The sequence below is a fragment of the Arachis hypogaea genome, chromosome 17 (assembly GCF_003086295.3).
Source record: "Arachis hypogaea cultivar Tifrunner chromosome 17, arahy.Tifrunner.gnm2.J5K5, whole genome shotgun sequence".
NCBI lineage: Eukaryota > Viridiplantae > Streptophyta > Magnoliopsida > Fabales > Fabaceae > Arachis > Arachis hypogaea.
In genome coordinates this window covers 39,967,726-39,981,308 of record NC_092052.1, presented here as the reverse complement: position 1 = coordinate 39,981,308, position 13,583 = coordinate 39,967,726, and the positions used below count along the sequence as shown (strand labels likewise).

The 13,583-nt window shown below is 39.8% G+C and overlaps 1 protein-coding gene across 1 annotated transcript; it reads right to left on the bottom strand.

Moving 5' to 3' along the window:
- Positions 1-5,847: 5,847 nt before the first annotated feature.
- LOC112763189 (uncharacterized mitochondrial protein AtMg00860-like) lies at positions 5,848-6,554 on the bottom strand. Its single transcript, XM_025808924.1, has 2 exons — positions 6,542-6,554; positions 5,848-6,434 (listed from the first exon to the last, which is right to left on the bottom strand). Exons 1-2 carry the CDS (start codon positions 6,552-6,554, stop codon positions 5,848-5,850), a joined length of 600 nt encoding a protein of 199 aa, XP_025664709.1.
- Between the last annotated feature and the right edge of the window lie 7,029 nt (positions 6,555-13,583).

Genomic DNA, 13,583 nt, shown 5'->3' with positions numbered 1-13,583 from the left:
AACACTCAAAATTAAGCCCAAAACTCTTAAAATGGTGTTTTAGAAGCTTACAACCTTGTTGGGAAGGTAGAATAGTTGAAAAATAAGAAAAATTTAAGAAACAGGATGTGTGCGGCCGAACAGGGGTGTGTGCGTGCTCACGCCCAGGAAGTTTTAAGATGTGTGCGTACGCATAGGGGTGTGCGTACACACAGGTAACAAAATTTCTAAAATCTGTTCCCTCGCACAACCTGTGCCAGCGCCCCCAACAGATTGACCTTCCCGACGTGTGCGTCCGCACATACCTGTGTGTCCGCACAGGTTGAAGTTTTTCCTTGGATATGTGCGCGCCAAGGTTGCGAGAACCGGACCGGTCAATGAACTGGTGAGGCAATTGGTTCACTGGTTCGATCGGGGTTCAACCGGTTTAATTAAATATAAATAAAATTATTAACAATAATATATAATTTTCAATATTTAAATTTAATAATTTCTAAATCTAAAAATTTTAATATGGAAATAATTTTAAAGTTATACCTCAACATGAGACTAAAAGTGTTATACCTCAAAATTAGATATTAACAGGTTTCTTAAAAATACCAACCCTGAATACATTAAGATGCTCAGTAAAAACACTAATAGAGATAATACATTCATAATAATTAAGATAGGATATCCATTATTTAGAAACAAATGGTACCAATAAAAATAAAAAACCTTCTAAACTATATTCTCAATAATTACCTAATTCTAGAAATTTCTACCATACCAAGAATGATTTTATGTAGCCAAGGAGAACACAACATATAAAGAGATTAACAAAAAAAATACTTCAATGCATACCAAGAACACATACCGACAATATATTAAACAAAATTAAGAAGCAATATATTAGAGATGGAAGAACTAGGAATCCCAAATGGGACCAAAGGCTGCAATTCCATTAGCTTTGCATGCATTAACAACATCTCTGCTTCCTTGAGGATTGCTTGTGACAATGACGACTTGAGCACCAAAGTTGTTGTCAGCATTGACACTCATCTCAGACACGTTTGACCTGCCAAGCACAGCAGTGTCATGAACTATAACCTTCTCTTTCGAGTGCCCACTCATCATTTCCTTAATCTCCTTTCCAAAGTTCTGTTCAACACCCTTTGTGACCCAGAGCACGCACACCTCTGCCTTACATAGATTAACAAAAAAAATACTTCAATGCAGGAACATGTCCGTGAATGCCATGATTGATTGAATTGGGCAAGGGATTTGTGAATGACATGATTGATTGAATTGGGCGAGGAATTTGTCATGACTTCAGAAGCGAATCCAAATCCAAAATCTAGAAATCCAAATTACAAATTACATCCAACAATTATAGCAAAATTCAAAATGATAACAATTCAGAACCTAGAAGATTATATCAATTCATACAGCATTCAAAATAAAAAATTATATTCAGCAAACATATTCATCGTGAAGCAGCAAAACATATTCAAGCACAGAACTCATAATCAGAAGGCAGCAAGTTCAGAGGGAGGCAAGATTAGAAAATCAAAATCAAGAAGCATAGAACTCATAAATCATCATCAGAATTCATAAGGAAGCAAGTTCATCCATAGAGCAGGCGAGCTCATAAATCATAATCAGAACCCAGAAGCCCAGAAGGCAGCAAATAAATCAAGAAGATAAGAAGTCAAGAACAAAGTCTTACCAACGGCGAGTGAAGACGCGGTGTCGGCGACTTTCGGCGACGAGGAGGCGGGCTCCGCGAGCTCGGCGACGACGAGGCGGGCTCAGCTAGAAGCAGAACGTGGTGGTGGTCGTGGCTGCTGTGGATGGCTATGGGTGGCTCGGTGGTTTCTCGAATCTAGAGATTGGTGGCAATGGTGGGTGCAGAACGCGGTGGTAGTCGTGGCTGCTGTGGATGGCTGTGGGTGGCTCGGTGGTTTCTTGAATATGGAGCTTGGTGTCAATGGTGGGTGCAGAACGCGGTGGTGGTCGCGGCTGCTATGGATGGCTGTGGGTGGCTCGGTGGTTTCTCGAATCTAGAGCTTGGTGGCAATGGTGGGTGAATGGCTGCTGAATGCACTTGGAAAGGGGAAAGGGGAAACTGATTAGGGTTAGTGGGTGCACTGAGTGTTACGCCTTTCTCCTTTTTTTTAAAAAAAAAAAAAAACAAAACGACGTCGTTTGGCCTCTCAGGATGCAAACCATAAAACTGCCAAAAAACTGGACGGTTCTCCTGGTTCACCGCTTAACCGCCGGTTTGACCGGTTTTTTCACCGATTCTCTTCCAATCGGTTTTTGACGTTACCCGAACCGGCTAGGTGACCGGTTCCCGGTTATTCCGATTAAACCGGCCGGTCCGGTTCGGATTTCAGAACCATGGTGCGCGCACAAGCTGTGCTGGTGCTACGAACAGAACGCACTTCCCTACCTGTGCGTGCACACAAGTGTGTGTATCCGCACAGGTCAAAATATTTGCAGGGGGTGTGTCCGCACGAGGGTGTGCGCCCGCACATATCAGAAATCATGAAATTCTGCAACTTTGCAGAATTTCATATTTTTAACACCAACTTTGAAGGATCATAACTTCCTCTACAAAATTCTAATTTTCACAAATTTTATATTGATTTAAAGAGTTTTAAAAAATATTTAATTATAAACAAATTTCAATCAATTTCGAAAACCGAGGCCAAAGTTATGATCGTACAAAGTTCATCAAAATCCCAAATTTACCAATTTTCACCATTTACACAATTCCTTACCATACACATTCCAAATCATACCAAAACATCCAAAACTCCATTTTTCATCAAAATATACCTGTTTTATTACAATACACCAAACTTACCATATTCTCCTTCTCATTTCATCACTCTCAATTCCAACATCAACTATATAACACTTATAATCAAAATTACCATCAAACCCACCATTTCATAAATCACAACACTACAATTATCATAAGGAACCAACTTCCAATCCATACAATCATTCAACAACATCATATCATTAAAATTCATCACAAATTAATCCAACATTCATCAATTCATCAACATTTAACACACCAACCATCATTTTATTTCAACCTATCTTATTGGTCACTAGCCTATGTGTCCATGAATATTATATACTACATAAAGGAAACTAAAATCATACCTTGACCGATTCCCTTTATGCACCAAAACTTCAATTTAGCCCAAACAAGATCCCAACAACAAACCATGCTTTCACTTCCACTCCAATAAGCACAATTAAGTTCTAAAAGCTCCCAAAGCCACAATAATCAAACTATATACATACAATTCACCTCAAATCAACCTAGGGTTCCAATTAAACATAAATTCACAAGGGTTTAGTGGCTCTTACCTTCTCCAATAGATTTACTAGCAAGAATTCAAGGCTAAGCAAGGATTAGAGCAAACCTAAACACTAAGAATCACAAAAACTCATTTAATCAAAAACCCTATAGAGAAACTGAGAGGGATTCGACCTTTTCTTACCAGTTTCTTACATGGGTTTTGTAGAGTTTTTCACAAGGAATGTGTAGCCGTAAACGGTGGGGTGATCGGAGCTCTCTAACTCAAGATATGAGCTTTGGAAGATTGAGATGAATAGTGCCCAAAAGGGTTTCTTCTTCCTCTCTTCAATTCAGCATGAGTGTGAGTGTGTTTACTGTTGTGGCTAATTTGGTTCATTTAATGAGCCTTTTATATGTTGGGTTGGGCCCAACTTGGGCCCGATCTAACCCGTTAGCGTTTTTAGCCCGTTTGGCCCAACTTCTGGCCAAACCTTTAAAATTAACGCCCGGTTTTTCCATTTCTAACATTTTTCTAAGGTTTTTGCTGGTTTTCACTTTTTTTTTGTGGTACCGGGCAGACTTGAACCGGTTCAACCGGTTCAACTGCCGGTTTGTGGTTTTTCATGATTTTTCGCAGAAAGCACATTTTCTGACTCAGAAAAACCCACTGAGTCTGAAATCACCTTTAAATCCTCAAATTCTCTCTCTAACTTTTTGAAGCCTAATTTGGGCAATATTAATTACTTAATTAACCGGTTGATTAGTCGCGGTTCTTACATTCTCCCCACCAAATAAGAAATTTTGCCCTCAAAATTTGAATTACCTGAGAAAAGTTCAGGATAATCCTTTCGCATCTCAGACTCCAATTCCCAAGTATGCTCTTCTACTCCTGCTCGCTCGCAAACAACTTTAACCAATGAGACATCCTTTCCTCGCAGCTTTTTCACACTAGTGTCATCGATCCTCACTGGCGTTACTTGGAAAGTCAAGTTCTCTTCCAACTCGACCGATTCAGGCTCCAACACATGAGCCGCATCCGACGTGTACTTGCATAGCTATGACACGTGGAATACGTCATGCAAGTTAGACAGATGAGGTGGCAAAGCGACTTGATACGCCACCGGCCCGAATCTCTTCAGAATCTCAAACAATCATATGTATCTTGGGTTCAACTTCTTGGTCTTGATTGCTCTCCCAATCCCAGTTGTCAGTGTAACCCTAAGGAATACATGTTCTCCTACTTCAAACTCTAGATCTAACGGTTTCCTTCTCTGATCCACATAATTCTTTTGTCGACTCTGAGCAGTCAAAATCCTTTCTCGTATTCTCTTAATCTTTTCAGTAGTCTCTGCTACCACATCTGGACCTAATACACTTGCTTCACCATATTCATACCAACAAAGTAGAGACTGGTACTTCCGTCCATACAGAGCCTCATACGAAGCCATCCCAATGCTCGCATGAAAGCTGTTGTTGTATGCAAACTCCACCAATGGCATGTAATAGTTCCAACTTCCAGGTTAATCCAAAACACACGTTCTTAGCATATACTCCAACGTTTGAATAGTCCTTTCCGACTGTCCATCGGTTTGCGGATGATATGCGATACTGAGACATAGCTTCGTACCGAAAGACCTTTGGAAGGCTCCCCAAAACCTTGAAGTGAATCGAGGATCACGGTCTGATACTATGCTCGACGGCACACCATGCAACCTTACTATCTCCTTTATGTACAATCTTGCTAACTCCTCCATAGAACAGTTTAATCGGATAGGCAGAAAGTGAGCAGATTTGGTTAAACGATCCACGATCACCCAAATTGCATCAAATCCTTACCTAGTCCTCGGTAAACTGGTCACAAAATTCATTTCAATTCCTTCCCACTTCCATTGAGGAATATCAAGTGGTTATAGCATTCCTGACGGTTTCTGATGCTCTATCTTCACTTTCTAACAAGTTAAACACTTGGATATTACTATTGCTACATCACCCTTCATCCCCGGCCACCAGAACATCTTTTTTAAGTCATAATACATCTTCGTACTTCTGGGATGAATAGAAAATCCACTGTTGTGAGCTTCTAACAATAAATCTTGTCTTAAACTCCCAACATCCGGTATGCAAATTCTTCCCTTGTATCTCCATAACCCTTTATCATCCTTATTGAATTCTTCATGCCTCTTATCACCAACTAGTTGGAACATTTGTTGAAGCTTCTGCTCATCTTGCTGAGCCCTTTGTATTTTTGATTTAAACGTGCTTGAGATTTGTAGCTGGTTCAAACAATCTCTCCTGGCAACTTCACTAATATCCAGCTTAAGATCTACAAACTTATCCACTAGCTCTTCTTCCTTGATTCTCATCCAAGCTATTGTTAGAGATTTCCGACTCAAAGCGTCTGCTACCACGTTCGCCATTCCAGGGTGATAACTCAACTTGAAATCATAATCTTTAAGCAACTCCATCCACCTTCTCTGGTGCATATTTAGCTCTTTCTGATCAAAGATGTACTTCAGGCTCTTATGATCCGAAAAGATGCTAAATCTCACTCCATAAAAGTGGTATCTCTAAATCTTCAATGCAAACACAATCGCCGCTAATTCCAAGTCATGAGTGGGGTAATTCACCTCATGCGGTCTTAGCTGACGCGACGCGTAAGCCACCACGTTCCGGTGTTGCATCAACACGCAATCTAAACCTTTCAGTGACGCATCACAATATACTTCAAACGGTTCATGCAGTTCCGGTAAGATTAGAACAGGTGCTGAAGTTAACTTCTGCTTCAAGGTCTGGAAACTCTCTTCACACTCCGACGTCCACATGAATGGCACTTCTTTCCTTGTTAACTTCGTTATCGGTAATGCAATCCGGGAAAATCCTTCAATGAATCTTCGGTAATATCTTGCTAAGCCCACGAAGCTCCTAACTTCCGTCACCGTCGTCGGTCTTTCCCACTCCATCACCGCTTCTACCTTAGAAGGATCTACAACTATTCCTCCTTTACTCACCACGTGGCCTAAGAACTTTACTTCCTCCTTCCAGAACTTGCACTTTGGCAACTTAGTGTACAACTTCCGCTCCTTCAAGATTTGTAGCACAATCTTCAAGTGTTCCTCATGCTCTCTTGTCGTCTTAGAGTAAACTAAGATGTCATCTATGAAAAACCACCACGAAATTGTCCAAAAAGGGATGAAACACTCTATTCATGTAATCCATGAAACAGCAGGTGCATTCGTTAACCCAAAAGATATTACCGCAAACTCGTAGTGTCCATAGCGTGTTCTAAACATAGTCTTAGGGATATCATCTTCCTTCACACTTATCTGATGGTAACTGATGAGGCGCAGAAGTTGGTAAATTAAAAATTATTAAAATAGTTACGTTGCAAGTATAGTTCTTAACTCACCAAAAATTTGCCTATCAATTTAGAAATATGTCACAGAGAGTTTAAATTAAAAATTACTGGGAGTTGGAGTCCCAGGTCGTCTCCCAACGAGTTGCAGAAAAGTGTGCTATTTTATTAATCAGATGTTCCAAGAAGTTGAGTTAAGTAGAGGGAAAATTAAAAAGAGGAAATTTAAATAATATGAATAAAAGCCTTGACTGGGAGTTGATTAGTTGGAATCTCTATTATTGATGGGATGATTTCAAGATTAATTTATAATTAATGGTTGTTCCGTTTAGTTATCCTTTACTAGGTAAAGGAAAATCAAACAAGTTGGAATGCTAGATCTGTTCACGAGTTGCAACTCACTTAGTTCAAAGGGATTGGTGTTAGTGATTAGATAACAATCCAATAGTTAACCCAATTACAATTTTTCTTTCAATCCTTCCAACTCAAGAGTTCCTTTCAATCAACTCCCCATCAAGTAAGGGAACTACTCACTCATTGTAAATAATAAATCCATAACACATGAAAGGGAATTAAAAGAAGACATGATTATTGGAATGGAAAAATAAATTAAAATGGAAGAAATAATCCTTGTATCAAATAATCATGAAAGTATTCAAATGACAAAATTAAACAAAGCAAAGAACATGAAAGAATAAAACCAAGTTAAGAGAACGAACTAGAATGACGAGGTCTTGATGAGGAAAAATAACTCTTCTCAATGTTCCAATGCTAAGATCAATTCCCAAAATTAAAATTCTAAAACCTAGAGAGAAAAACCTAGAGGAGGAAAAACTAGATCTAAAACTGTCAACTGTGTAGAATGAATGTTCTCTTTTGTTTCTGCATATTCTCTGGCTCTAGTCTGCTGTTCCGGACCGAAAACTGGGTCGAAATAAGGTCCAAAATCGCCCCCAGCGAAGTCTGCAGATTATGCAGATCGCACATGTCATGCGATCGCGTCATCCATGCGGACGCGTCATTCGCGCTTTTCCTTGCCACGCGTTCGCGTCGTCCACGCTACCGCGTCACCTGAGCTTTTCCAATCCGCGTGGCCGCGTGAGCCATGCGGCCGTGTCACTGCGATTTGCTCTCCTTCACGCGGTCGTGTGAGCCATGCGACCGCGTCACTTCTCGCTGGTTATCTCCTCAAATTCTTGTGTTCCTTCCATTTTTGCTAGCTTCCTTTCCAATTTCCAACTCATTCATGCCCTATAAAGTCTGAAACACTCAACACACAGATCACGGCATCGAATGGAATAAAGGAGAATTAAAAATACATAATTAAAGTTTCTAGGAAGCAGTTTTCAAACATGTTATAAATTCAGGAAGGGATTATAATTTCATGCTAATTTAATGAATAAGTGGGTAAGGATCATGATAAAACCACACAATTAAACACAATATAAACCATAAAATAGTGGTTTATCAATCTCCCTACACTTAAACATTAGCATGTCCTCATGCTTAATTGAAGGAGATAAGGAAATAAGTATGAACATGTAGAAACTCATGAAATGCAATGCAAGCCTATATATATATATATAAATAAATACAACTATATGATTCTTGCCTACTTGATCAAAAGTAAATAAGCTCTTCAAAACAATTACAAATCAAATTCCACTAATTCTATCATTATACAATAAAACAGATAAAGGTGCAAGAAGATAGCTGATGAAAGCAGGGAACATGAAAATTCAAGCATTGAACCCTCACTGATAATGTATGTACGCTCTAATCTCTAGTGTATAGGGTAATCACTCTATCTTTCTCTAATCATGCTTTCTAACTTTTGTTCTTCTCCTAACCAATCAACAACAGTTAATATACCAATGCAAACATCATGAGGTCTTTTCAAGGTTGTAATGGGGCTAAGGTACAGGTAGGGGTATACATATGGTTAAGTGAGCTAATAAATTGAATCTTTAATTAACCCAAGCTTCAACCCAACCTATATATTTTTAATGTAATCTTAAAGTTCATACCTAGCTACCCAGAATTCCCTTTTTCTATTCATACTCATGTATCAACTTTATATTTGATTCTATCATATGTGCATTGATCTTTGAATTCTGAATTTAACATTGGGGTAATTTTTGTCCCCTTTAATTATTTATATATATATATATATATATATATATATATATATATATATATATATTTGACATTAAAATAAATATAGCTTATCAATGCACATAGATTTTTAATTCTTATAGTTTCACATGAGTAGGTATCCAAATTCCCATTAAATTCTCATGACACATTTCCTTAACAACTTTTGTTCCCATAATTTTCCATACTTAACTAGCACACACAATTCTATCTTAAGTTAACCAAAGATTCAATTTGGGATATACAATTGTTTTTCAGCTTAAGGTTAGTAATGTGGTAAAATATAGAACAAATGGGATTTAAAGGCTCAAAGTGGTTAACAAAGGTAATTGAAAAGGGTAGGCTTAATTTGGATAAGTGAGTTTAAACAAATAATGGCCTCAATCATGTGCAGACATGCAAATATAATAAATATTGGACATATAAGATAAAACAAAATATAGATCACAATCATAAAGAAGTAAACACACAAGAATGAAATAATTATGGTTAAATAGTGTAACCATACATAAAGGCTCAAATCTTTCACAGGTTGTGTGTTCTTTAGCTCAAATATCATGTTCCAAATACAACTCAAGCAAATTTATCATAAAAATTTTGAAAAATTAGTGAAATTTTGTTCCAAAGATAGAGTCTTAAAAGAAACTTATTGTCTTTTCAATCAAGTAGAACATGCATGCAACTATCCTAACCTATGCAATTTATTCTATTCTATAAAAGAAAGAAAATCTAACTAAAGTATCCTAATTATTGGTGCTAGGGAAAAGAAATTACCTCCGGAAGTCAGGTACTGACCGACTTCCCCACACTTAAGGCTTTGCACCATCCTCGGTGCCATCCGTCAGGAACAGAGGTGGGCTGGTAGCAGTATCTCCACAATCGGGACCGTCATGGCTCCCTGTGCTGGTAAAAAAAGTGGAGTCCGGGGTATCTGAGTCCCTAAAGTGTCCCTTAAGTAGCTCCTTGAGGTGTTTGAATCGGCACTCGTTACGGCGCTCTCTCAACTTAGCTTTGTGTTCTTGCCGATCCAACCTTTCGATTATCTGCTTGAGCAATTCATCAGTTGTAGGTGCTTGTGGTGTTGAAGAAAGATTATCTTCAACTAGAGCAGTAGGAAGACTTGTAGTGGCTGCTGGAAGTCTGAGGTATTTTCCGTTAGGGACATACTAATCATCCCGTGGAAGCACGGCTTTGGTGTCCCCAGCTCTGTAGGAGACTCCTGCTGCTAAGACAAGATCTGAGACCAAGGCGGGGAAAGGTAAGTTGCCCGCAATTTGTACATGTCCCATAGCATTCCGGATATGTCTTGCGAGATTCAGAGGTTGGTCTGTAAGGATGCACCATAGTAGAACGGTCATGTCCGCAGTGAAGGAGGACTCATGAGTGCTCGAAAAGATGTAATGGGACATAATCTGTGCCCATACGCGAGCCTCCAAGGTAAGTAGATTCTCTTAGGGCGGGTACGGTGGTATCCGTAGATCCAACGGCTGCCAGGTAATGCAATAACTCCGAGAACGGAGTCCCAGTTAAATTGGTACCTCTAGCGCTTAAGTGCGGCTTCTTGGAAGGCGTCCATTCCTTCTGGAATAGGGGTAAGACTCAGAGCTTGCTGAATGGCCTTTTCTGTGATGGGGACTTGCTTCTGCCAGACATAAACAGACGGCAGGGATGGCATGTAGAAGTTAGAGTAGAACTCAACTACCCAAGAAAGATTGACTTGCCTTGGCTGTCTCCGTAGGAAACCCCATTGTCTTCGTTCAATTTGCGGCTCAACAAAGGTAGCAATGTTGGACGGGAGGATAAGAAGGTATTCATTGTTATAGTTTCTTTCTGCCAGGATAGGGAACATCTGCTCACAGTAGCGATTGGGAAATCGCGCAGTGTCCTTTGCTGGAAAGGCTTTTTCCTTTTCATCAACCTTTATTATCCTCTTAACTCTTTTTGTTGAGGGCTTGACTGCGGTTGAAGAAGGCTCTGCCACTAATGCTCTTTTAGTTCCTCTTCTTGCTGGTGGTTTGGAAGTAGCTTTCTCTTTTCCTTTCTTGGAGGCCATCCTGAAAGAAGGGAAGAGAAAGTAAATTAAATTCAAAAAGATATACAGCAAGGAAGGAAACGGAAAAGAGGGTGATGGATGCACATTAAGATATACTGACATTATCACATGCTCGCGAGTACATGTGAAAAGCCAACAATGGGAAATAGCTAGTGCATGTAAAGACAAGTGAATGCAAGGTGTTTATTGGCATGCCGACAAAGGGCATGAGTAGCATAGACCAAGCAATACTTTGTAACAAACCATCACGTTTGTATTGACAATTAAATTCAATTAAAATAATAGTAAAGGAAGGTTGTGAAAAGCAAGCATTGAATAGTATAACAACATAGAGAAGTGCATAATGCCATTTGAGCTTTTTCACAAACACATAGCATGCATGGTGAAAAAGGTATAGAAAATATGAAGGGGAACATGCAAGCAATCCCTTAAATAGAATAAAAATAATTGTCAAACAATTTGCAACAATCCACAAGCATATAATGAGGGATAATGACTCAAAAAATTTCTAACACCATGTAAAAAGGAAAAGAAAAAAGAAAGAAAATATGAATAATGAAAAGAAAAAGAAAAGAAAAGAAGATACATATAAAATAATAAGAATGATAGAAAAAGAAAGAGGGAAGAAGAAAATAGAACCTTGTTAATGGAGGTGAGAGAGATAGAGAGTGAAAGGTGAGATAGAAGGGGGAAGGGGGAAGGAAGAAATAAGGGGGGAAAAGAAAAACTAGGATTTGGAGGGGAGAAAGATAAGATAATTTGGCAATTTAGGTTGAGCTGTGCGGTGCACGCGACGCGGCCGCGTGGGGCACGCGTTCGCGTGAATGCGCTTCAAGTAAGGTGACGCGATCGCGTTGGTCACGCGGTCGCGTGACCCATATTATGCCTCTGGCGCGAGTGCAGCCTCGCACCAGCACAACTCTCTGTTCAAATTAATTTATTTGCCAAAATTGGGACGGCGCGATCGCGTGGGGCACGCGATCGCGTGAGTTTGCGCCAGAAAATGGATGATGTGGCCGCGTCAGCGATACGGTCGCGTGATAAGGATTGTGCTTCCAGCACCAATCCAGCATCACTTTCGCACAATATTTCATTGTGCACCCTTTTACGTCGAAAACTTCAGGGCATGCGGCCGCGTGGGGCACGCGGTCGTGTGGGAGGCCATGATTCCCATGCGACGCGAACGCGTCAGCGACGCAGTCGCGTGGAAGGATTTGTGCCATTGGCATGCCTCTAGCCACACTCCAGTGTGACTTTCTGTTCATTTTTATTTTTCTTTACTCTCCCTGTGACGCAGACGCGTCGCTGAAGCGATCGCGTCGCGTAGCGAAAAAAGAAAAATTTTTTTTTTGAAAGAAATAAAACATGTAAATGCAGATGCACGAAAGTACTAATAAAGAGAAGAGTTATTGAATAGGAAAAACTAAAAATAAAGAAAAGAACGATCATACCATGGTGGGTTGTCTCCCACCTAGCACTTTGCTTTAACGTCCGTAAGTTGGACGCTCCACTAGCTCAATCCTCTGCTATGTGAGGATCTTCCAAGAGGAAGATCTCAAACTCCTTGTTTCTCTATACCTTCTCGCCATGGTATAGCTTCAGGCGTTGTCCAATAACCTTAATAAGTTCAGAGCTTGAAGGATGGCTTAGGTGATAAACTCCGTACGGTTCGGCCTTCTCTACTCTGTATGGACCTTCCCATCTTGATCTCAACTTGCTTGGCATGAGCCTTAGTCGAGATTTGTAAAGGAGGACTAAATCCCTAGGTTGGAACTCTTTCTTCTTGATGTTTTGATCATGTACAGCCTTCATCTTTTCCTTGTATATTCTGGAGTTTTCATAAGCTTCTAGGCGAAGGTTCTCCAGTTCTTACAGTTGCAACTTCCTTTCAGCTCCAGCTTTCTCAATTCCCATGTTGCACTCCTTAACTGCCCAAAAGGCTCTGTGTTCTACTTCAATTGGGAGATGACAAGCTTTTCCATAAACCAAGCGGAAAGGACTCATCCCAATGGGTGTCTTGTATGCTGTTCTGTATGCCCAGAGTGCATCTTGTAGCCTGGTGCTCCAGTCTTTTCTATGAGGCTTTACTATCTTTTGCAAGATATGCTTAATTTCTCTGTTTGACACCTCGGCTTGCCCATTAGTTTGGGGATGGTAAGCTGTTGCAACTTTATGAATTATCCCATGCTTCTTCATTAATCCCGTCAGTCTCTTGTTACAAAAATGGGTGCATTGATCGCTCACGATTGCTCGTGGTGATCCGAAGCGACATATAATATGGTTTCTCACAAAGGAAACAACAGTGTTAGCATCATCAATACGGGTAAAAATTGCTTCCACCCATTTGAAAACATAATCCACAACTAACAATATATAAAAATATCCATTAGAATTTGGAAATGGACCCATGAAGTCAATGCCCCAAACATCAAAAATTTCATAGAAAAGCATAATTTGTTGAGGCATCTCATCCCTCCTGGATATATTACCAAATTTCTGGCATGGGAGACAAGATTTACAAAACTCAGTAGCGTCTCTAAAAAGGGTAGGCCACCAGAATCCACAGTCTAAGATCTTTCTAGCTGTCCTTTGAGGACCAAAATGTCCTCCACTCTTAGATGAGTGACAGGCCTCTAAAATGGACTAGAATTCTGATTGAGGCACACAACGTCTAATTACTTGATCAGCGCCACATCTCCATAAATATGGGTCATCCCATATATAATATTTAGACTCGCTTTTCA